General features: G+C 34.3%; 2 protein-coding genes across 3 annotated transcripts in view; both read left to right on the forward strand.

The window, feature by feature from the left end:
- Positions 1–17532, forward strand: part of LOC143058155 (collagen alpha-3(VI) chain-like) — an 88053-nt gene extending 70521 nt beyond the window's left edge. Inside the window, exons 20-31 of the mRNA XM_076231618.1 lie at positions 1276–1842; positions 2442–3023; positions 4021–4071; positions 4979–5008; positions 5839–6408; positions 7540–8115; positions 8615–8650; positions 9691–9990; positions 10677–10973; positions 15493–15522; positions 15903–16469; positions 16919–17532. Coding sequence (XP_076087733.1) covers positions 1276–1842; positions 2442–3023; positions 4021–4071; positions 4979–5008; positions 5839–6408; positions 7540–8115; positions 8615–8650; positions 9691–9990; positions 10677–10973; positions 15493–15522; positions 15903–16469; positions 16919–17532 — 4220 coding nt within the window. The remainder of the gene's footprint in view (positions 1–1275; positions 1843–2441; positions 3024–4020; positions 4072–4978; positions 5009–5838; positions 6409–7539; positions 8116–8614; positions 8651–9690; positions 9991–10676; positions 10974–15492; positions 15523–15902; positions 16470–16918) is intronic.
- Positions 17533–17978: 446 nt separating this feature from the next.
- Positions 17979–25324, forward strand: part of LOC143058204 (uncharacterized) — a 73819-nt gene continuing 66473 nt past the window's right edge. For both annotated transcript variants that reach the window (XM_076231668.1, XM_076231669.1), the window contains exons 1-4: positions 17979–18008; positions 18999–19298; positions 19977–20273; positions 24960–24989. In XM_076231668.1, coding sequence (XP_076087783.1) covers positions 17993–18008; positions 18999–19298; positions 19977–20273; positions 24960–24989 — 643 coding nt within the window. In that variant the 5' untranslated portion in view covers positions 17979–17992. The remainder of the gene's footprint in view (positions 18009–18998; positions 19299–19976; positions 20274–24959; positions 24990–25324) is intronic.

The following is a 25324-nucleotide window of genomic DNA, read 5'->3' on the forward strand; positions in this document are numbered from 1 at the left end:
AAAAAAAGTCACCATGACCAAAATGGTCAGTTGACCTCTTAACAAGTGCTTGCACTTTATAGTCAATTTTTGTCAATTTTTTGTCAAATTTTGTTATCTTTACAAAAATCTTCTCTTGAAACAGAATTTTTTGTCCAGAAACTTATTATACCCCCGCTTTAAAAAAGGGGGGGTATACTGTTTTACCTCTGTCTGTCCGTCAGTCCGTCCGTCAGTCCGTCCATCAGTCCGTCAGTCCGTCCGTCAGTCCGTCCGTCAGTCAGTCCGTCCCATGAAACTTTCGTCACATTTTTCTCAGGAACTACACATCCACCCTTTCTGTAATTTGGTATCAACATTTATATATGTCAGCCATACCGTGTGATGCGTTTTCAGATTCATCACTTGACAACTTCCTAAAGTTTGTGGAAAATATCTTTTCATTTATTATACCCCCGCTTTAAAAAAGGGGGGGTATACTGTTTTACCTCTGTCTGTCCGTCAGTCCGTCCGTCAGTCCGTCCATCAGTCCGTCAGTCCGTCCGTCAGTCCTTCCGTCAGTCAGTCCGTCCCATGAAACTTTCGTCACATTTTTCTCAGGAACTACACATCCACCCTTTCTGTAATTTGGTATCAACATTTATATATGTCAGCCATACCGTGTGATGCGTTTTCAGATTCATCACTTGACAACTTCCTGTTTACCGAACACTTGTCTGATTTTACACATTATAGCCAAGTTGAAAATTTTCGTCACATTTTTCTCAGGAACTACAATACAAGGATTTCTGAAATTTGGTTTCAGGATTTATATAAGTCAGCTATACCGTGTGATGCGTTTTCAGATTCATCACTCGACAACTTCCTGTTTACCGAACACTTGTATGATTTTACACATGATAGCCAAGTTGAAAATTTTCGTCACATTTTTCTCAGGAACTACAATACAAGGATTTCTGAAATTTGGTTTCAGGATTTATATAAGTCAGCTATGCCGTGTGATGCGTTTTCAGATTCATCACTCGACAACTTCCTGTTTACCGAACACTTGCATATTTTTACACTATTAATATTATCCACTTGCGGCGGGGGTATCATCAGTGAGCAGTAGCTCGCAGTTTCACTTGTTTTTATTTACAACATTGCAGATTGTCCTTTTTGAATATGCACATAAACCAAGGTAAGCGACAGACACTCCAGAGTCATTTACCTGAATATGCATGTATTAACCATCAATCATTAGCGCCTTTGGTTTTAGATTAAAGGTAAATTAACAACCTATTGATCTATTTTTAGGTTGTGCTGGTGCAAAGATTGATCTGGTCATTATACTGGATTCATCAACAAGTGTCGGAGATGCTAATTATAAAAAGATGTTGACATTTTGTAAAGATTTTCTGACCAATGCGGACATAGATTCAGGAAATGTCAAAGTCGGCGTATTATCCTACAGCACAGGAGTCAATGTTGAGTTTTATCTCAATAGCCATTCGACCAAACAAGACATATTTAATGCCATTGACAATATTCCCTACAGATATGGCAGCACTAATACAGCTGATGGGTTGAAAACAATGCGTACCGATCTATACACATCACGTAATGGCGACAGAGATGGTGTCCCTAATGTAGTGATCATATTGACTGATGGTGTATCCAATATCAATTCCAGAAGAACCATTCCAGAAGCAGTTTTGGCGCGAGGTGACGGCATACATATTTATGCCGTAGGTATCGGTTTACGAGATACTAGAGAATTGGATGCGATAGCCACACCCCCTGCATCAGAAAACAGTTTTAATGTACAAAGTTTTGATGAATTAACAGCATTAAGTGAAAAAGTGTTCCAAGCTTTCTGTCCAGGTACATAATCTTAAATTAAAGTTTTTTTTTATAGTATTAACAGAATACATGTAGGCATTATTTAGGCCCTTAAAAACACCTGTCTTGTCAGAGTTTTATAAAAGTTTTACTATAGATTAATATCAGGAATGTCTCGGACAATTTCTATAAAAGTGTACAATCGACTTTCTAAAAATGAATTATGCCCCTTGGTAATATAAAATTTATGGAAAATGGCCTCGTTGGCGCTATCACGGGTACAATTCTTGCCAAATTTTCATGAAACTTTTTCAATATGATAATATCAGCATATCTCAGACAAGTTCTATAATGGTGGACAATCGACTTTTTCAAAGAGTTATGTCCCTTTTTTGTTAAAACTGCTCAATATAATTTAGAAATTAAGTTTGAGTATTTTGTAGAAACTAATGCAATACAAACTATCTATTGTTAGTTTCAAAAACACCAGAGCCTATTAAAGAACTGCATGGGTATCGCTTTATTTAAAACTAATCCAACAAATCTTTCTATTTCTCGTTGCAACAACACCAGAGCCTATCAAAGAACTGCATGGGTATCGCTTCATTGAAAACTAATCCAATAAATCCCTCTATTTGTAGTTGCAACAACACCAGAGCCTGTTAAAGAACTGCATGGTTATGACATCGTAATTATAGTTGATTCGTCAGTTGATACAACACAATTTGCATCCTTCCAGAAGTTTGCCCGAAGATTCGTTAGACAAGCAAAAATAGAAGACGGGGAATATAGAATAGGTCTATTACGTTATAGTACGGATGCTGATGTTCAATTTGATTTAAATTCATATGACACGACAAGAGATGCTAGGTTCAAAGTGGACTCCATGACACACAAAGCTGGTGACCCAAACACGGCAAATGCAATCGATCATGCTACACGACAGATGTTCCGAACGGATAAAGGTGATCGAGCATATGCAAGGAACTATATAATTTTATTGACTGGACAGGATCGTAGTCTAAGTACAAATGAGGCCTGGGCTGCAGCAGAGCGGGCAGAAGATAACGGGATACAGTTATATGTTGTCGGATTAGAAATAGATGATACAACAGAATTAGATGAGACCCCATCACACCCACTGTCTACTTATCAATATCTTACAAGAACAGAAAGAGAGATGCTGGAGGTTCCTGATAAAATTAGAGAAACTTTACCCCCAAGTAAGTTAGTTTAAACATATTCATTTGTTTTATCTATAGTGGATTGGGAAAGAAGTTTTATATTAATCCTTTTCCACTTTGCGGGTGCGAGTGCTGCCTTGTAGCGGCATTAACCTGCTCTTTTTCGAAATCTACAAGGGTGTCTGTAACGTGCAAGAGATATGGCTCTCTCTTAACACGAGTCAGCCATTTATCGTCCCCTTCCGACGGACTATCATTGTTTCCTCTAGACCATACTCGCAAATGGTGTCAAGGGAGAGCCTAAAATTCAGTCCCTGAAATTTTCACCCCGGAACGGGAATCGAACCAGGAATCTTTGTGCTAGTAGTCCGATGCTCTAACTCCTACACCACGGCTCTGTAGTAAGTTATATTCTCATGTTTGGAAATTTAGGATCCTGCCAGGATCATATTTTGGCCTTGGGTTGCAGGATTTCTTACCTCAAATCTCCTTTTAATCATAGGTCCATATTTTATTTTATTGATTTCCACACATTTGTTGTACTTTCAGATCGTATAGATCATGTGATACAAAATCACTACAGAGTTGTGGTCGACATTTTACTCGGCTATCGAATATACATAATAAATTTATTTATGTTTTATATATATATATATTTATTACATCAATTGTGTTATGTTGATTTTAGATACATTTTGTCGAGCTCAAAGCAATTTCATGGTTCGTAATTATCATATGTATATGTTCATATCCCAAATCTCCTTTTAATCAGATGTCTTATACTTATCTAATTGGCCGTTTCAGAATCTAAAGCATCATGGGTAATTTCATTGTTCGTACCCCAAAGTGAAAATAACGTTACGTCATTGGTTGAATTTCCATTGTTTGTAACGTTTTAAACTAGGTGTACGCTTTTGAAAATATTACCCAGGATGCATTAGATTCTGAAACGGCGAATCCAAAATCACCTTATAGAGTTATGATTATGATTTTACTTTGCAAGCAAACATTTAAAATTGTCTTCTTTTCATTTCAGTGCCAAAAACTCCTCCACCAATGAGACGAAGGCCAAGATTAGCAACACCCAGTAAGTACTATTATTCTAAATTAACTCATTAAAGATACCGGGAGTGAAGTTTTGTACTTGCGTTAGACATGCATTTCGTCTACAAAAGACTCATCTGTGACGGTCGAATAAAAATAAATAAAAAAAGGCCAAAATAAAGTATACAGTTGAAGACCATTGAGGATAAAAAAAAATCATAAAAGTTTTGCTAAGTGTGTATAGCCTTTTATATTTGTATTGTTTTTATTAGCCTGATGAGTTCTAAAGAAATGCAATTCAACAATAGCTCAGGATATAACCTTTCAGGTTCAAAATGTAGCATCAATTTATGATAAATCTATGTGTTTGACTGTCCCTCTAGTATCTGTTGCCCTTCTGTTATATAGCAGAATATTCTATTCAAATGAATGTGACTATGTCAATAAAAGCATGTACAATAAAACTTAAGTTTTTAGCAGAATAGCAATGAACTCTCCTATGCAGTGTTGATATAACTTTTTTTTTTAAAGAAATGATGGTAGTTATCGTCCTGATATTGAAAAAAGTAAACTCATAAAAATACTGAACTCCGAGGAAAATTCAATTGGAAAGTCTCTAATCAAATGGCAAAATCAAATGACAAAACACATCAAACGAATGGACAACAACTGTCATATTTCTGACATGGTACAGGCATTTTCAAATGTAGAAAATGGTGGAATGAACCTGTTTTATAGCGCCAAACCTTTCACTTGTACGACAGTCGCATCAATTTCCATTATATTGACAATGATGCATGAACAAAATGTCACAAATAGGGGAACAAAAACAACACGGACCCCACCAAATCGAAGGGTGATTTTAGGTGCTCCGGAAGGGGAAGAAGATCCTGCTCAACATGTTAATACCACACAGTTTCATGTACATATAATTATTTATCTATTTTCAGTTCCTATCACCATTCCAACACCAGCTGCAGGTAAGATAAATTAATAAGGAATGAAAAACAGTTCACCTAAATTTTACTCAAGCTCATTTCACAAAATTGTACACAATGCTAAAAACCGAATCTAGCAATCAGAGGTCAAATTAATTGAAGCAGTGAGTCACTAACTGTTCTAGATTATTGACCCTTTATAACTTAAAGAATTTCATTTTTTTCGTTTACAAGTTTCATTTAGAGTTGAAAAAAACTCATACACAGGGTTTCTGGACACATTCTTTTTTATTTTTATTCCTACTAAAAATAAATCGATAAAATTGCTTGTTTTTCCCAAATTATCATGTTTTATAACACTACATTTTTAAGAACTTAGGACAAAAATGCCTTTGTTGTTTGCAAGGTGTAATTATAACCATCTGAAATACAGGGTGTTCTTTTGCCCAACTTTGTATTGTATTGTGTATATAAATAAGAAGATGTGGTAAAAATGCCAAAGACACAACTCTTCACCAAAGACCATTATTCACAAAAAAGTTAACAACTATATAGTATATATCAATATGTATTTAAATTGTTTTTTATTCTAAGATGTGCACATAACTTTAATTCTTGATTATTTAAAGCCACACCTTTTAGCAAAATCCATATTTCGTAAAAGAGGAGTCAAAGATACTAGAGTCAAAAAATAAACTGACAACGCCATTGCTAAAACAAACATACAAATTATAGTATAAAAGAGACAACATAAAAACTTAAAGAATAAGCAACACGAACACCAACAAAATATGGGGCTGATATCATGTGCTCTGGATGGGTGTAAGCAATACTCATATATTCATTTACACAAATGTGTGTTTATATTTTAGGAGGATGTGCATTAGCTAAAGTAGATATGGTCATTATTCTTGATTCTTCAACCAGCGTAGGAAGTGATAACTACGATAAAATGAAAGATTTCTGCAAAGATTTTCTCAGAAATGCTGACATTGATTCTGGTAATGTACGTGTTGGTATATTGTCATACAGTACAGCTGTTAAAGTTGAATTCTACCTCAACAGCTTTTCTACCTCCCAAGAAATACTTGACGCAATCGATAACATTCCTTATCGTTATGGCAGCACAAATACAGCCGATAGTTTACAAAGAATGAGAGAAGAAATGTTTTCTGTTGCAAATGGCGACCGTCGAGATGTTCCAGACATTTGTTTGATTCTGACTGATGGTGTATCGAATATCAATTCCAGAAGGACCATTCCAGAGGCAGAGAAGTCCAGGGCAGCTGGTATCCATATATACGCTATTGGTATTGGATTACAAGATACAAGGGAGTTGGATGGAATAGCTTCAGTGCCTTCAACTGAAAACAGCTTTAATGTTCAAAGTTTTGATGAATTGTCTGTTTTGAGTGAACGAGTTTTCGAGGCATTTTGTCCAGGTAACAAGAGCATAATGTTTTAATTGTTAAAGAAAGATTCACATGTAGTTTTTAGATATTATATTAAAAGACAGTTGACAAAGAAGGAAAAATAGCAACGGAAAAAGACCCATATATTTCTGTGTTCAAATTTTCTGGATCCAAAAAGATGTAAAAGAAAAAAGTAAAATCACAAAAATACTGAACTCAGAGGAAAATCAATTCGGAAAGTCCATAATCACATGGCAAAATCAAATAACAAAACGCATCAAAAACGAATGGACAAGAACTGTCATATTCCTGACTTGGTACAGGCATTTTCAAATGTAGAAAATGGTGGATTGAACCTGGTTTTATAGCTAGCTAAACCTCTCACTTGTATGACAGTCGCATCAAATTCCATTATATAGTCACCGATGCGTGAACAAAACAAACAGACATAATAGGTAAAAATGTCAAAAATAGGGGTACAGCAGTCAACATTGTGTTATCATCTTAATCACTATAAAAACAACAAATGTAACGAAGAAGCACAAAAAGGCATACATCAAATTAACATACTCATTTTGATTATATTATACGATTATATTTGTCTATGTAAAATGCACCCATCAAGGAAGGAGGGTATGGGTACTGGTGTAAAATTGCGCGAAGAAAATGATGGGATGCGGACCAACTACAGTGAAAACTGGCTAAACCGAATCCTGCCTAAACTGAAAAACTTGTATAAACCAAACATGCTATGAAGCACCGTCATATCAAATTGTATGCGTTGTGAACCTGATATAACCGAAAATCGGCCAAAACCGAACAAATTCTAAAGTGCCGAAGAAGTTTATTTTAAACAAGTTTCACTATATGAATTTATCTTTATACTTGTAATGTAAACTCTCTATAAATTCAGTTGAAAAAAAGTGATAGCCCGGATAAGTACTTGATATTATGCCCAAAAATGTTCTTTGAAACAGATGAAAACTTATCTAACTTTGTTGCACTTCGGTGTACTTGTTGTTATTTGCCACTTATTGTTGATGTGTGTTGCTCGGTTTTACTCTGGAACCAAGATTTTTTCTCTCTAAATCGATATATGATTTTGAACACTGCATACTACTGTTGCCTTTATTAAGACTTTCAAATGTATTTTTATTACAGTTGCCACAACAGTTAAACCAAAAGATACTGGATATGATTTGGTTGTTATCCTTGATTCTTCCGTTTCCCAAGAATACTTTGATTGGATGACAACATTTACCAAAAATCTCGCAGATACAGTTAGTATCAATGATGACGAATTTAGAGTTGGTTTGTTGAGATATAGCACAGATTCTAATGTTCAATTCAATCTGAAGGACTATCAGTCCAGTGGTGATGTCCAGAATGCTGTTGACCAGGTCAGATACAAAGGGGGAATAACAAACACAGCACAAGCCATAGATACTGCTAGAACCCAGATGTTCAGACCTGACCAGGGTGATCGTGACTATGCCAGAAACTTTATATTGTTGATAACTGGTCAGGATAAGAGTTTGAGTACAAATGATGCTTGGCGAGCGGCAGAGAGGGCAGAGACAGACGGAATCCAGTTATATGTTATGGGATTAAATATTAATGATCGCGAGGAACTGGATGAAACCTCTTCTCATCCTTTGAACACCTATCAATATTTAACAAGAAGTGAGAGGGAACTGGCTGAAGTTCCACCTCAAATTTATGCTGATCTTCTGGGAAGTAAGTACATGTTATACATATATTTGAAACAGTTTTAAAAAGAATATATTTTTTAGTATTTTGGAACCATGTTTTCTGTATTGTTCTTCTGTTCATTCGTCCTATCTGTAGCAGATTTGGAATTATTGTTTAAGAAAGGGTCCAGTTTGGGTTATTTTTGGGAAAAGTTTTTCTCTCATACAATCACTCTTATACATGTTATATGTGGTCAGAATGCAATGACTTTATTTTCCAGACTTTATGAATACTTTTGATTTAAAAAAAATCAGAGCAGGGCATAATATTATGTATATTCTATCAATGCACATGAAAAGACCAGCCAAAGCCATTTTAGATGACTGTTGCTTAGAGGATTTACATTTGTACTAAAATACCATCTTATTAAACTTGACATTTACAAACAGAAGTTATCAGTATGTGCATGGCTGAACGAAAAGCGACGGTTAGATATACCAATTAAAAAAATGCAGTTTACAGAAATTTTGTTTTTATCTTTTAGTGGCAAAGAACCCACCTCCAATGAGACCAAGACCAGGTAAGAAGTTCATTAGTGTTATCCTTCTTCAAGACCAAGACTAGTGAGTCTAAATAGCATTCAATCAAGGGATAAATTTATCATTCAGTTTCCTGTAATCAACACACAGGTGTCACACAAGACAATCTCAAATACGATGCCTGACCACGGGAGGCTATTGTTTTTTCCAATAAGTGTCTTGTCTTCATAAGGTAACTTAATTCTATCACTAATTGCTTGACGTTAATGAAGAGAATCTTTACTTTGTGGTTCAACTTCTAGAATAACTTCTTTAGGTTTGATACAATGCATATCAAATGTTGTTTATCCAATCCCTCATATGGGATCAAAGGAAGTCATCTTCAACAGAATATCATTAATTTTGTCCTTTTCGCTTTTGGTAATGTATTATCTCCACCATTTTTGTACCTGTCCTTCATATACTTTTGAACTTCACAACAGATTCTTTTGTAATTTGTTATTAATGTTGAATGAAAGCATGCTATACAGTGTGACGAAATTTCAAATTCATCAGTTATTTGATTATTTATAAGTTAAAAAAACCTTCTCGTTTTTCAAATGTTTATATATTTTTAAAACATAGACTAAACTGTATAAACATATATGAAGAATTTATAACAATTTTCTGAGGACCAATTTAGTTCACCTGGTTTTACCATTGTGAATTATTGTTACACCTTTTGCTTATTAACTGTTCACTTAATATATAAAGATTGATTGTTGATTTTTGGTGTTTAAAAGCCATTTCAAGCATTATTTTTTGGCTATTTCATGGAGATCAGTGGTGGAGGGAGCTGGAGTGACGGGAGAAAACCACATTTGATAAGAAAAATGACACTCCTAGTCAATTTAGATTGGATTTGGGTGCACATGCATGTGTACTAGCGGGTTTGAACTCACAACCTCAGTGATGACTATGACTGGCTGATATTACAGTAGTAAAACTTCTTACACCACTTGGCCACCGAGTCCCCAAATATCTAAAAAGGTTGTATCATTGTTAAACAAGATCTCATGATTCAACATTCTTTCTCTTGTAGTGAAACCTGATGTAAATATTAAACCATACAGAAGCACTGTACGATATGGAGGGCCTGTAACCATAGAATGTACAGTGAAATCAGGTATACCTGTCAAGGAAGTTACATGGTATCGAGTCCAAGGTGATTCAAGGACACCTGTTGTAGTAGATGGTAGAAAATACAGTGGTTCTACAGTACGTGTACCCTCACTTACAATAAACAATGCAGACTTTCAAGATGAAGGTACCTATGCGTGTACTGCAGAGAACGCTGCTGGTGTTGGATCTAGTCCTATAGGTGATATTGATGTTACTGGAGGTTAGTATAGTTCAAAAATTGAAATACAAGTATAGCAACATAACAATACATTAACTCTAGTTTTCCAAATTTTTAAGACATAATTTTTAATAAAGTTTACAGCAAAATGCATTGAGTGTGTAGGTAAAGATAATATTTTTGGTTTAATAGGGTGCTTGCTAGCTGAACATTGAACTCTTAATTAGGTAAGGTATACAACCCTTCTTTCGGAGTGATGTATTCATACGGACAGATATATTTGTTTTCTGTCGAACTATAAATGGAGGGTTGTATACCTTACTCAATAATGACTTAACGGTGTAGCTAGATAGCAAGCTAACCAAAGATATTTTGTTTTACCTTCACACTCAATGCATTTTGCCTTAAATCGTGTTCATGATTAAACTTCTAAGGTATTGTTGGAATTAACCTTAGAGCTGGAAAAGTTATATAAATTAGTTCATCTCAGGAGTTAAAGTCCTAAAGTTCTCAAAGATTTTAAAAGCCTCGTGCTCTCTGTAAATAAGACATAATATTTCTAGTCATGTGTACAGTATGTTTTAATCTTTTGAATAAAGCTTTTCATTGCATTAAGGTTCATAAGTATGTTTTGCCTAACACTTGTAATCATGTTGTGATGAGATGTCATCCTTATAAGCGATAAATAAATAGAATTTGATATTTCACATATTCATTTTATTATATAGCTGTTCCCGCTGTGACAGTTCCAAAGAGAGAATATACTGGTGATTTGGGTACAGTAGTAACTCTTGAATGTGATATTGTGGCAAATCCACCTGAAACCACCGTCTATTGGAGAAGGGAGGACCGAGGAGAAATGGTGGATGTGGACACCAGATCCTCACGTTTCTCTCGTGCGTCTCCCAGCTCGCCATCTCTGACTATCAGAAATCTGGACACCTCAGATACAGGAATGTATCAATGTTTTGCTGATAATCCTGTTGGAACTGGACAAAGTCAACAGACGTCTCTAAGAGTACTTTGTAAGTTCATGCAGTAATTCATTTCCGGACAAGTAAAAAAAAAATCACAAGTCTTTTAGATCAAGAAGAAATCTGAAACTTGACTATTGAAAAATCCATACATTTGTAATTACTACTATTTCATTTATCACAAAATATGAAATATGAGTACTCTGAACATCTTCTTATGGAAAAGCAGACATTATCCGTTATCACTGAACTAGTATACATATTTGTTTAGGGGCAAGCTGATGGACGCCTCCGCGTGCGAGAGTTTCTCGCTACATTGAAGACCCATTGGTGGCCTTCGGCTACGGTCGGGTTGTTGTCGCTTTGACACATTCCCCATTCACGGTAGGTATGGTTGTCCTGCGAGAGAACGTTCTGTGCTGGTGATTTGGTCCTGTCAGGTGCTGGTGGGTCCTGATTCTGTGCTGGTAGGTTTGTTTACATCGTATCAGAACGACAATAAAACGACTGTTATGTTGCTTAATTTTTCTCTGATGCGTCATAAGTACCATGCAAAGTATATTACGACAATATTATATTGTAAAAGTCGTGAAAGTTCGTTAAACGGAATTGTCCTGACGCTGTGCTGGTGATAAGAAAAACGGTCCTGGTTCTGTGCTCCTATGTCCTGGTTCTGTGTCTTTATATTTTAGTTAAAAGTGGCATATATTCAAGATCATTGATGCTGTACTGTTATTGACTAATTAACTGTTGTCTGCTTTCTTGAAATTGACATTGTTGTGAATCTGTTTACTGTTATTATGAGAGAAAAAATCCCCTATTTTTTTAATTTTTTTTAAAAATTAACTGTAATCTTATTTATTGGCCTGTTAATGGAACCCTTCTTGCCCCCTTTTAAGATAAGAAAATATGTTTACGATTTTCGGGATTACGATCATTTTGTAAGATCACCAAAATACGTTGTAATTTATACAATTCTTATATAAAGTAGATGATGTGGTATGTTTGTTGTCAATGGACAAATTTCCATAAGAAACCAAAGGAAGTATGTGTTAACAATCATACGTCATCGTACGACCTTCAACAGTAACCCATAAAATAAAAATGTAAAAGGTTTTGCATAAAAATGGAGAGCAAAAATATAGAACAAAGGACTTTCTGAGCGTTTGAATCATATGTCTTTAGCAGCTTAAAACACATTTGTTTGGGAACAATTTAGTGCTGACTATAAGAATGACAATAGTATTGCGGGTTTGTTTGTTTGGTTTTTTTTTTGGGGGGGGGGGATGGGGGATAAGTTAGAGCGAGGTTACAGTGAAAGTTTTAAGCTTGGAATAGTTTCCCGTAAGATTTAAAAGATGTATTTGAAAAGAAAAATGTATCTTATAGCTATTAAGAATCATTTGCTGTATCTGTAAGATTTTTTCAACATAATTTTTTTGTCTTAACGGTTATCAGGTATTTTTCGATATAACACTAAAAAAATCACTATTTTATGAAAGGACAGACTAAAATATGTCAGAGAATGAAGACGAGATAACCTTTGTACAGAGATTTTTGTTATGTTTAGCATGGGATCAACACAAGGGTACATTATCCTTACAGATCTATTTAAAAGTATTTGAAACTACCGTTTGCTTTGTTAAGTATGCCTTCAATTAAAATATCTCGTAGCTTCATACTACCAATTGAGTATAAAACAAGAATATAAGTTTAAAAAAGAAATTCTTAGATTAAACACCTACATTTAACTTTAAAAGGTCATAACAGTTTAAAACAATACAAATCTACACACACACAAAACTGGCTTAATTTCAACTGGTTATCAACCCGAATCGCTACAAGATCATATATAAGCTCACCTTTGTCGAGGGGTTGTGTGAGGTTCATGTATTGTCTTGGCGTCCGCAATTACACAAAAGATCTTTTCTGAAATTACTTGACCAAATATTACTAAATGATTTTTCAAGAGTGAATCTAGGAAAAACAATATTCATCAACAAACATGACCACTGTCTGTTAAAATGTATTCGAGTTTTTAGTTACAGCCGATTCCATTGAGTATGTAGGCAAAGGTAATATCTTTGGTTAGCTTGCTTGTTAGCTAAACCATGAAGTCATTGTTAGGTAAGGTATACTACCCTTCTTTCGAAGTAGCCTGGTCCTACAGACAGAAAGATGTGTCATTTGTCGGACTAGTCTACTCTTAAAGTAGAGTAGTTTACATAACCTAACAATGTATTTCCGTTCAGCAAGCAAGATAACCAAAGATATTCCCTTTGTCTACACACTCATTGAAATCGGCTTTAATATTGCAAAAGTTCAAGCAATTAGGGCAAATCTTACCGAGTAAAAAAAATCAAAAGGCCAATGTCTATCTACCTTGCACATTTCAGAAAATTCAGATCAGATAACGAAACTGGGTCTAGCAACATTTATAAGCAATTTAAGATTTTGACCCTCACAGTTTCCATTCACCACAAATATTCTCATTTTAAATACAAAAATACCATGCAGTTGCAGCCTTTTGTTTATCTATCTAAAATGAATTATATAGTATTTTGGAATTTTTAACTTGTGTTCAATTCATTGGTTACACCTTTTACTAGGATAACAATCTTGTCAAGTATGAGCTGGGAAAAATATTTCAGAAAAGAAGATGGAAATGTCAAAGTTTCCGTGCGTCAGGTGCAACAGCATACGAACAGCTAACATGCCTCGTCAGGGTGGAAGCTAAAAAGTCCACGAAAATTTGATTTAAAACCTTTATTCGTTCCAAAAATTTATTGAGATTTTGTTGAGAATTTAACCATCTACGACAACAAGAATTCTTTTTTTAGAATTAACAGCTCTTCTATAAATATATGCAAAGCACACCATTGATCAAATTGCTTGCTATGATTGTTTGGATGTTGGTAAACGACAGGTAAGTAGTCTGTTTACTATATACTAGAATTTGTTTGGACAATAAACATTAACTTCAATTCCTGTCAGTTTGTATTTGTCCAATCAAATCCCAGTATGTATTGAAACTCCGCCTACCTATTGTGAAAACATCCAAGCAAACATAGCAAGCAAGTCAATCAAAGTTTTTTTTGCATGCTTTTATAGAAGAGCTGTACTATATAATGCAAAGAAGCGTTTAAGTCTTTCGCCAAAAAATACTATCAATTTCTTTTTGTCCTATGTAAACTTCCGTACCATTTCCTTCCATTCATGATCATTAAATTGAACTGTAAAATATTTCTTGGTACCTACTTAATTCCTTTATAAGTCTTATGTAAACATTATTATGACAATAACTGTTGTGAGCACAAGATTCACTGCACACTTTTAAAGTTCTGCTTCATCAAACATTAAAATGCGAACTTAAGTCTTGAGACTTTTTTAATCGACACGATTAGAATTTTTGTATATGAGAACATGGTTTATCTATTAGTTGAAAATGCGGCTTTGAACTAGCTTTCAGTACCTCAATGTGTCTTTGTGTTATTATTTTATGTGATAAATTGTTGTGTTGGTACACCACTGTAACAATGAAGGAGGAAATGAGGAGGGTTGGTTGGGTGGAAGTGGGGAGGGTATGCGGAGCGCTAACAAACATGTCTATGCGGCATGGGCTTTGATCATTGTTGAAGCATCAATGTAATGGGCATTTAATATCTTAATCAAACTATTCTTATTTTAGATACTATATATTGTTATCTGATATTGGACAAAAGATGTTGCCCTTTTATGTAATAATGTAATACAAGTTACGATCATTTGAAAACACATATTAAACAGCCAAATGGATGCACAAGAGCTAAAATAGGAGTCATAGATCCTATTGACAACAATTATCTGCCCAATTTTATTGATTTTGTAACATTTGTTTCAAAAATGACCAACTTCTTATCCAAAATCACCAGCACCGTATCAGGACCCACCAGCACATGAATAAATTGAGAAAATGCTAAATTTTAATAAATTGCAATGTTTTTTCACAAAATAGTTTTGTCGTGTGGATTGCAGAATAGAAAGCGGACTCTATGAGCATTTTTGTTTTATTTTTTCAGTTCTAGATTTTCTGAAAATGAGCATTTTTGTGTTACGCTTACTGAAACAGTTTAGAGGGTCAACTTTTTATTGGTTTACATATGAACCCATAAGAAACAAAATTGAAAAATCTCAACTGTTTTTTTCCATTTTTTATGAGTGAAAACGTCAAAAATCATCATTTTCGTCTTTGTTTACATTTTTTCATTGTTCACCAGCACCCGTCAGGACCGAATCACCAGCACAGAACGTTCTCTCGCAGGACAACCATACCCACCGTGCCATTGCCATTCTCAATTTTATGTATCGTTATTGTGTTGTCAAAGTTTACACGATAATGCTATCATTTTACCATGAGAGTTTAAAGGGACAATTCATCTATTTATGAATAATAAAAATAAATGTGAGGAGAATGGATTTCTAATTTCAATTATTTGTGGTCTTGAATAATCTATTGTCTATTGCAATACATTTGTCTTGCGTAAATGATTTTAAAAAAAGATTTATAAATTTCATTTTTGTAATTTTTCAGTACCAATCACTCTTCCAACAACTGATAAGCGTAAGTATTAGTAAAATTAGCCATCCATACATCTATCTGTAATATAAATTTATTGTTTATGTTGATTTAGTATTTTAAGTATGCAAAAATATTATACTTGAAGAATCCCTTTAACTTGTAACATTCATATGAACCATTTATAAAATTTGCTTCGATGGAGTAATTCAACACTTCTGTCCAAAAACCGTCAGAACCACCAATATTATATAGACTCACCATGCAATATTGTAATTAAGTATTTCCTATAATTCTTAAAGTTATTTTTCTAATATCATCACCACGTGTCTAATCACTAAATTTATAAGATATTCTTTGATTTAGATTTTGGATAATCTATTGTACATTCAATACATTAAGAATGTTCATTTTTGTTTTTACAGCATGTGGTCAAGCCCAAGTTGATATTGTTATTATTTTGGACTCTTCAACCAGTGTTGGTGATGCCAACTACCAGAAAATGAAGGATTTCTGTAAAGATTTCTTAAAGAATGCAGATTTAGATTCTGGTAATATACAGGTTGGAATAGTTTCATACAGTACAAGCGTCCATATTGAATTCCAAATGAATGACTACAGCACATCACAAGACATAATGGATGCTATTGATGCCATTCCATATAGATATGGAAGTACAAACACTGCCGATGGTTTGAGAACAATGCGTTCACAAATGTTTACTTCTCGTAATGGGGATCGTGATGGTGTGCCTAACGTTGTAATTATATTAACTGATGGCGTGTCAAATATAAATTCACGAAGAACCATTCCTGAGGCAGAGCAAGCTCGTGCTGCAGGAATTCATATCTATGCTGTTGGTATTGGTTTAAGAGATACCCGTGAATTGGATGCCATGGCCTCTGAACCAGCCTCAGAAAACAGCTTCAATGTACAAAGCTTTGATGAATTGGCAGTTTTGAGTGACCAAGTTTTCCAAGCTTTCTGTCCAGGTAATCTATGATCAATATGAAAACAGTTGCTTGACCAGTTGACCAACCTGGTGGTTTTGGTTAGACTAGTATCTTGTAAAAGCACCTCGTTAAATTTAAAAGCATCAGCTTCTTGTTTTCTTGTTAAAGAAAAGGAGAATAATCTTAAAAACGATTTATATCGCTAATTAGTTTAAAACTTCATCATTTTATACTGCATTTTATTGTTTTAAAGGGAAAGGACAAATATTTATACGATTTTAACATCAATTTATTGTTAGTCAGTGTTAATTGCCTTTTCATCGCATTTCCCTTATAACATTACTCCTTGTAAATATGCATATAATTATATATCAATTTTGAGTTCAGGCAATTGGTTGAGATGCATAACAACTGAGTCAACAAATTCCAATTGCACATTTTATGCCTCAAATGTTCAGAATCAAAAGACTAGTTTTTCTCTATTGCAGTTGCCACAACAGTAAAACCACAGGACACCGGTTATGATTTGGTTGTTATTCTTGATTCTTCCGTTTCCCAAGAATATTTTGATTGGATGACAACATTTACTAAAAATCTTGCGGATACAGTTAGTATCGACGATGACGAATTTAGAGTTGGTTTGTTGAGATATAGCACAGATTCTAATGTTCAATTCAATCTGAAGGACTATCAGTCCAGTGGTGATGTCCAGAATGCAGTTGACCAGGTCAGATACAAAGGGGGAATAACAAACACAGCACAAGCCATAGATACGGCTAGAACCCAGATGTTCAGACCTGACCAGGGTGATCGTGACTATGCCAGAAACTTTATATTGTTGATAACTGGTCAGGATAAGAGTTTGAGTACAAATGATGCTTGGCGAGCGGCAGAGAGGGCAGAGACAGACGGAATCCAGTTATATGTTATGGGATTAAATATTAATGATCGCGAGGAACTGGATGAAACCTCTTCTCATCCTTTGAACACCTATCAATATTTAACAAGAAGTGAGAGGGAACTGGCTGAAGTTCCACCTCAAATTTATGCTGATCTTCTTGGTAGTAAGTACATGAAATACATATATTTGAAACAGTTTTAAAAAGAATATATTTTAAAGTATTTTGGCACCATGTTTTCTGTATTATTTTTCTGTTCATTCGTCCTATCTGTAGCAGATTTGGAATTATGGTTTAAGAAAAGGTCCAGTTTGGGTTATTGTTGGGAAAAGTTTTTCTCTCATATAATTACTCTAATACATGTTATATGTGGTTAGAATGCAATGACTCTATTTTCCAGACTTCATTAATTCTTTTGATTTAAAAAAAAATCAGAGCAGGGCATAATATTATGTATATTCTATAAATGCACATGAAAAGATGACTGTTGCTTAAGGATTTGCATTTGTACTAAAATACCATCTTATTAAACTTGACATTTACAGACAGAAGTTTTCAGTATTTGCATGGCTGAACTAAAGGCGAAGGTTAGATGTACCCATTTAAAAATGCAGATTACAGAAATTTTGTTTTTATCTTTTAGTGGCCAAGAACCCACCTCCAATGAGACCAAGACCAGGTAAGGAGTTCATTAGTGTTATCCTCCTCCGAGACTAAGACTAGTGAGTCTAAATAGCATTATATTCAAGGAAACAGACATGCATCTCTGATAAATTTATCATTCAGTTTCCTGTAATCAACGCACAGGTGTCACACAAGACAATCTCAAATACGATGCCTGACCACGGGAGGCTATTTTTTTTCCAATAAGTGTCTTGTCTTCATAAGGTAACTTAATTCTATCACTAATTGCTTGACGTTAATGAAGAGGATTTTTACTTTGTGGTTCAACTTCTAGAATGACTTCTTTAGGTTTGATACACTGCATATCAAATGTTGTTTATCCAAATCCTCATATAGGATCAAAGGAAGTCATCTTTCATCAGAATATCATTAATTTTGTCCTTTTCGCTTTTGGTAATGTATTCTCTCCACCATTTTTGTACCTGTCCTTCATATACTCTTGAACTTCACAACAGAATCTTTTGTAATTTGTTATTAATGTTGAATGAAAGCATGCTATACAGTGTGATGAAATTTCAAATTCATCAGTTATTTGATTATTTTTAAGTTAAAAAAACCTTCTTGTTTTCTAAGGACCAATTTAGTTCACCTGGTTTTACCATTGTAAATTATTGTTACAAACTTTTGCTTATAAACTGTTCACTAAATACATAAAGACGGGTTGTTGATTTTTGATGTTTAAAAGCCATTTTAAGCATTGTTTTTTGGCTATTTCATGGAGGTCAATGGTGGAGGGAGCTGAGGTGACAGGAGAATAACACATTAGATAGGAAAAATTACACTCCTAGTCAATTTAGATTGGATTTGAATGCATATGCATCTGCATGAGCGTGGTTCGAACTCACAACCTCAGTGATGACTATGACTGGCTGATGATACAGTAGTAGAACTTCTTACACCACTTGGCTTCCGAGTCCCCAAATATCTAAAAAGGTGGTATCATTATTAAACAAGAGCTAATGATTCAACATTCTTTCTCTTGTAGTGAAACCTGATGTAAATATTAAACCATACAGAAGCACTGTACGTTATGGAGGACCTGTAACAATAGAATGTACAGTGAAATCAGGTATACCTGTCAAGGAAGTCACATGGTATCGAGTCCAAGGTGATTCAAGGACACCTGTTGTAGTAGATGGTAGAAAATACAGTGGTTCTACAGTACGTGTACCCTCACTTACAATAAACAATGCAGACTTTCAAGATGAAGGTACTTATGTGTGTACTGCGGAGAACGCTGCTGGTGTTGGATCTAGTCCTAATGGGGATATTGATGTTACTGGAGGTTAGTTTAGTTCAAAAATGGAAATACAAATATATCAACATAACAATACATTATCTCTAGATGTCCAAATTGTCAGTTTAAAGTTTTAAGACCTAATTTTTATTAACAAAGTTTTACAGCAAAATGCATTGAGTGTGTAGGTAAAGGAAATATATTTGGTTAGGGTACTTGCTAGTTGAACCTTGAAATCAGGTAAGGTATACTTCCCTTCTTTCGGAGTGATGTAGTCATACGGACAGATATACTATTAATGGAGGGTAGTATACCTTACTTAATAATGACTTAACGGTGTAGCTAGATAGCAAGCTAACCAAAGATATTTTGTTTTACCTTCACACGCAATGCATTTTGCCTTAAATCGTGTTCATGATTAAACTTCTAAGGTATTGTTGGAATTAACCTTAGAGCTGGAAAAGTTATATAAATTAGTTCATCTCAGGAGTTAAAGTCCTAAAGTTCTCAAAGATTTTAAAAGCCTCGTGCTCTCTGTAAATTAGACATACTATTTCTAGTCATGTGTATAGTATGTTTAAATCTTTTTGAATAAAGCTTTTCATTGCATTAAGGTTCATAAGTATGTTTTGCCTAACATTTGTAATCATGTTGTGATGAGTTGTCATCCTTATAAGCGATAAATAAATATAATTTTATATTTCACCTATTTATTTTATTATATAGCTGTTCCCGCTGTGACAGTTCCAAAGAGAGAATACACTGGTGATTTGGGTACAGAGGTAACTCTGGAATGTGATGTTGTGGCAAATCCACCTGAAACCACCGTCTACTGGAGAAGGGAGGACCGAGGAGAAATGGTTGATGTGGACACAAGATCCTCACGTTTCTCTCGTGCGTCTCCCAGCTCGCCATCTCTGACTATCAGAAATCTGGACACCTCAGATACAGGAATGTATCAATGTTTTGCTGATAATCCTGTTGGAACTGGACAAAGTCAACAGACGTCTCTAAGAGTACTTTGTAAGTTCATGCAGTAATTCATTTTCGGACAAGTAAAAAAAATCAGAAGTCTTTTAGATCAAGAAGAAATCTGAAACTTGACTATTGAAAAATCCATACATTTGTAATTACTACTACTTCATTTATCACAAAATATGAAATATGAGTACTCTGAACATCTTCTTATGGAAAAGCAGACATTATCCGTTATCACTGAACTAGTATACATATTTGTTTAGGAGCAAGCTGATGGACGCCTCCGCGTGCGGGAGTTTCTCGCTACATTGAAGACCCATTGGTGGCCTTCGGCTACGGTCGGGTTGTTGTCGCTTTCACACATTCCCAATTCACGGTGGGTATGGTTGTCCTGCGAGAGAACGTTCTGTGCTGGTGATTTGGTCCTGTCAGGTGCTGGTGGGTCCTGATTCTGTGCTGGTGGGTTTGTTTACATTGTATCAGAACGACAATAAAACGACTGTTTTGTTGCTTAATTTTTCTCTGATGCGTCATAAGTACCATGCAAAGTATATTACGACAATATTATATTGCAAAAGTCGTGAAAGTTCGTTAAACGGAATTGTCCTGACGCTGTGCTGGTGATAAGAAAAACGGTCCTGGTTCTGTGCTCCTATGTCCTGGTTCTGTGTCTTTATATTTTAGTTAAAAGTGGCATATATTCAAGATCATTGATGCTGTACTGTTATTGACAAATTAATTGTTGTCTGCTTTCTTGAAATTGACATTGTTGTGAATCTGTTTACTGTTATTATGAGAGAAAAAATCCCCTATTTTGTTAATTTTTTTTTAAAATTAACTGTAATCTTATTTATTGGTCTGTTAATGGAACCCTTCTTGCCCCCTTTTAAGATAAGAAAATATGTTTACGATTTTCGGGATTACGATCATTTAGCAAGATCACCAAAATACGTTGTAATTTATACAATACTTATATAAAGTAGATGATGTGGTATGTTTGTTGTCAATGGACAAATTTCCATAAGAAACCAAAGGAAGTATGTGTTAACAATCATACGTCATCGTACGACCTTCAACAGTAACCCATAAAATAAAAATGTAAAAGGTTTTGCATAAAAATGGAGAGCAAAAATATAGAACAAAGGACTTTCTGAGCGTTTGAATCATATGTCTTTAGCAGCTTAAAACACATTTGTTTGGGAACAATTTAGTGCTGACTATAAGAATGACAATAGTATTGCGGGTTTGTTTGTTGGTTTTTTTTTGGGGGGGGATGGGGGATAAGTTAGAGCGAGGTTACAGTGAAAGTTTTAAGCTTGGAATAGTTTCCCGTGAGATTTAAAAGTTGTATTTGAAAAGAAAAATGTATCTTATAGCTATTAAGAATCATTTGCTGTATCTGTAAGATTTTTTCAACATAATTTTTTTGTCTTAACGGTTATCAGGTATTTTTCGATATAACACTAAAAAAATCACTATTTTATGAAAGGACAGACTAGAATATGTCAGAGAATGAAGACGAGATAACCTTTGTACAGAGATTTTTGTTATGTTTAGCATGGGATCAACACAAGGGTACATTATCCTTAAAGATCTATTTAAAAGTATTTGAAACTACCGTTTGCTTTGTTAATTATGCCTTCAATTAAAATATCTCGTAGCTTCATACTACCAATTGAGTATAAACAAGTATATAAGTTTAAAAAAGAAATTCTTAGATTAAACACCTACATTTAACTTTAAAAGGTCATAACAGTTTAAAACAATACAAATCTACACACACACAAAACTGGCTTAATTTCAACTGGTTATCAACCCGAATCGCTACAAGATCATATATAAGCTCACCTTTGTCGAGCGGTTGTGTGAGGTTCATGTATTGTCTTGGCGTCCGCAATTACAAAAAGATCTATTTCTGAAATTACTTGACCAAATGTTACTAAATGATTTTTCAAGAGTGAATCTAGGAAAAACAATATTCATCAACAAACATGACCACTGTCTGTTAAAATGTATTCGAGTTTTTAGTTACAGCCGATTCCATTGAGTATGTAGGCAAAGGTAATATCTTTGGTTAGCTTGCTTGTTAGCTAAACCGTGAAGTCATTGTTAGGTAAGGTATACTACCCTCCTTTTGAAGTAGCCTGGTCCTACAGACAGAAAGATGTGTCATTTGTCGGACTAGTCTACTCTTAAAGTAGAGTAGTTTACATAACCTAACAATGTATTTCCGTTCAGCAAGCAAGATAACCAAAGATATTCCCTTTGTCTACACACTCATTGAAATCGGCTTTAATATTGCAAAAGTTCAAGCAATTAGGGCAAAACTTACCGAGTAAAAAAATCAAAAGGCCAATGTCTATCTACCTTGCACATTTCAGAAAATTCAGATCAGATAACGAAACTGGGTCCAGCAACATTTATAAGCAATTTAAGATTTTGACCCTCACAGTTTCCATTCACCACAAATATTCTCATTTTAAATACAAAAATACCATACAGTTGCAGCCTTTTGTTTATCTATCAATATATGTATACGGATAAAGTTATGAAAGGCAGCAGGGTCACCAGGGTGAGGAGTCCATGTCATCTGAAATAAATGCTAAGCATAGATCTAGAAAGCGACAGATAATCATGACATTAAAAAAACTCTCTTCTTTTCGACTTTTTTCGAACAAATTGACACATAAAATGAATTATATAGTATTGTGGAATTTTTAACTTGTGTTCAATTCATTGGTTACACCTTTTACTAGGATAACAATCTTGTCAAGTATGAGCTGGGAAAAATATTTCAGAAAAGAAGATGGAAATGTCAAAGTTTCCGTGCGTCAGGTGCAACAGCATACGAACAGCTAACATGCCTCGTCAGGGTGGAAGCTAAAAAGTCCACGAAAATTTGATTTAAAACCTTTATTCGTTCCAACAAATTTATTGAGATTTTGTTGAGAATTTAACTATCTACGACAACAAGAATTTTTTTTTAGAATTAACAGCTCTTCTATAAATATATGCAAAGCACACCATTGATCAAATTGCTTGCTATGATTGTTTGGATGTTTGTAAACGACAGGTAAGTAGTCTGTTTACTATATACTAGAATTTGTTTGGACAATAAACATTAACTTCAATTCCTGTCAGTTTGTATTTGTCCAATCAAATCCCAGTATGTATTGAAACTCCGCCTACCTATTGTGAAAACATCCAAGCAAACATAGCAAGCAAGTCAATCAAAGTTTTTTTTTTGCATGCTTTTATAGAAGAGCTGTACTATATAATGCAAAGAAGCGTTTAAGTCTTTCGCCAAAAAATACTATCAATTTCTTTTTGTCCTATGTAAACTTCCGTACCATTTCCTTCCATTCATTATCATTAAATTGAACTGTAAAATATTTCTTGGTACCTACTTAATTCCTTTATAAGTCTTATGTAAACATAATTATGACAATAACTGTTGTGAGCACAAGATTCACTGAACACTTTTAAAGTTCTGCTTCATCAAACATTAAAATGCGAACTTAAGTCTTGAGACTTTTTTAATCGACACGATTGGAATTTTTGTATTTGAGAACATGGTTTATCTATTAGTTGAAAATGCGGGTTTGAACTAGCTTTCAGTACCTCAATGTGTCTTTGTGTTATTATTTTATGTGATAAATTGTTGTGTTGGTACACCACTGTAACAATGAAGGAGGAAATGAGGAGGGTTGGTTGGGTGGAAGTGGGGAGGGGTATGCGGAGCGCTAACAAACATGTCTATGCGGCATGGGCTTTGATCATTGTTGAAGCATCAATGTAAGGGGCATTTAATATCTTAATAAAACTATTCTTATTTTAGATACTATATATTGTTATCTGATATTGGACAAAAGATGTTGCCCTTTTTGTGTAATTATGTAATACAAGTTACGATCATTTGAAAACACATATTAAACAGCCAAATGGATGCACAAGAGCTAAAATAGGAGTCATAGATCCTATTGACAACAATTATCTGCCCAATTTTATTGATTTTGTAACATTTGTTTCAAATATGACCAACTTCTTATCCAAAATCACCAGCACCGTATCAGGACCCACCAGCACAGTATCAGGACATGAATAAATTGAGAAAATGCTAAATTTTAATAAATTGCAATGTTTTTTCACAAAATAGTTTTGTCGTGTGGATTGCGGTATAGAAAGCGGACTCTATGAGCATTTTTGTTTTATTTTTCAGTTCTAGATTTTCTGAAAATGAGCATTTTTGTGTTACGCTTACTGAAACAGTTTAGAGGGTCAACTTTTTATTGGTTTACATATGAACCCATAAGAAACAAAATTGAAAAATCTCAACTGTTTTTTTCCATTTTTTATGAGTGAAAACGTCAAAAATCATCATTTTCGTCTTTGTTTACATTTTTTCATTGAGCACCAGTACCCGTCAGGACCGAATCACCAGCACAGAACGTTCTCTCGCAGGACAACCATACCCACCGTGCCATTGCTATTCTCAATTTTATGTATCGTTATTGTGTTGTCAAAGTTTACACGATAATTCTATCATTCTACCATGAGAGTTTAAAGGGACCATTCATCTATTCATGAATAATAAAAATAAATGTGAGGAGAATGGATTTCTAATTTCAATTATTTGTGGTCTTGAATAATCTATAGTCTATTGCAATACATTTGTCTTGCGTAAATGATTTTAAAAAAAGATTTATAAATTTCATTTTTGTAATTTTTCAGTACCAATCACTCTTCCAACAACTGATAAGCGTAAGTATTAGTAAAATTAGCCATCCATACATCTATCTGTAATATAAATTTATTGTTTATGTTGATTTAGTATTTTAAGTATGCAAAAATATTTTACTTGAAGAATCCCTTTAACTTGTAACATTCAGATGAACCATTTATAAAATTTGCTTCGATGGAGTAATTCAACACTTCTGTCCAAAAACCGCCAGAACCACCAATATTATATAGACTCACCATGCAATATTGTAATTTAGTATTTCCTATAATTCTTAAAGTTATTTTTCTGATATAATCACCACGTGTCTAATCACTAAATTTATAAGATATTCTTTGATTTAGATTTTGGATAATCT

Source organism: Mytilus galloprovincialis, chromosome 14, assembly GCF_965363235.1.
Source record: "Mytilus galloprovincialis chromosome 14, xbMytGall1.hap1.1, whole genome shotgun sequence".
Classification (NCBI taxonomy): domain Eukaryota; kingdom Metazoa; phylum Mollusca; class Bivalvia; order Mytilida; family Mytilidae; genus Mytilus; species Mytilus galloprovincialis.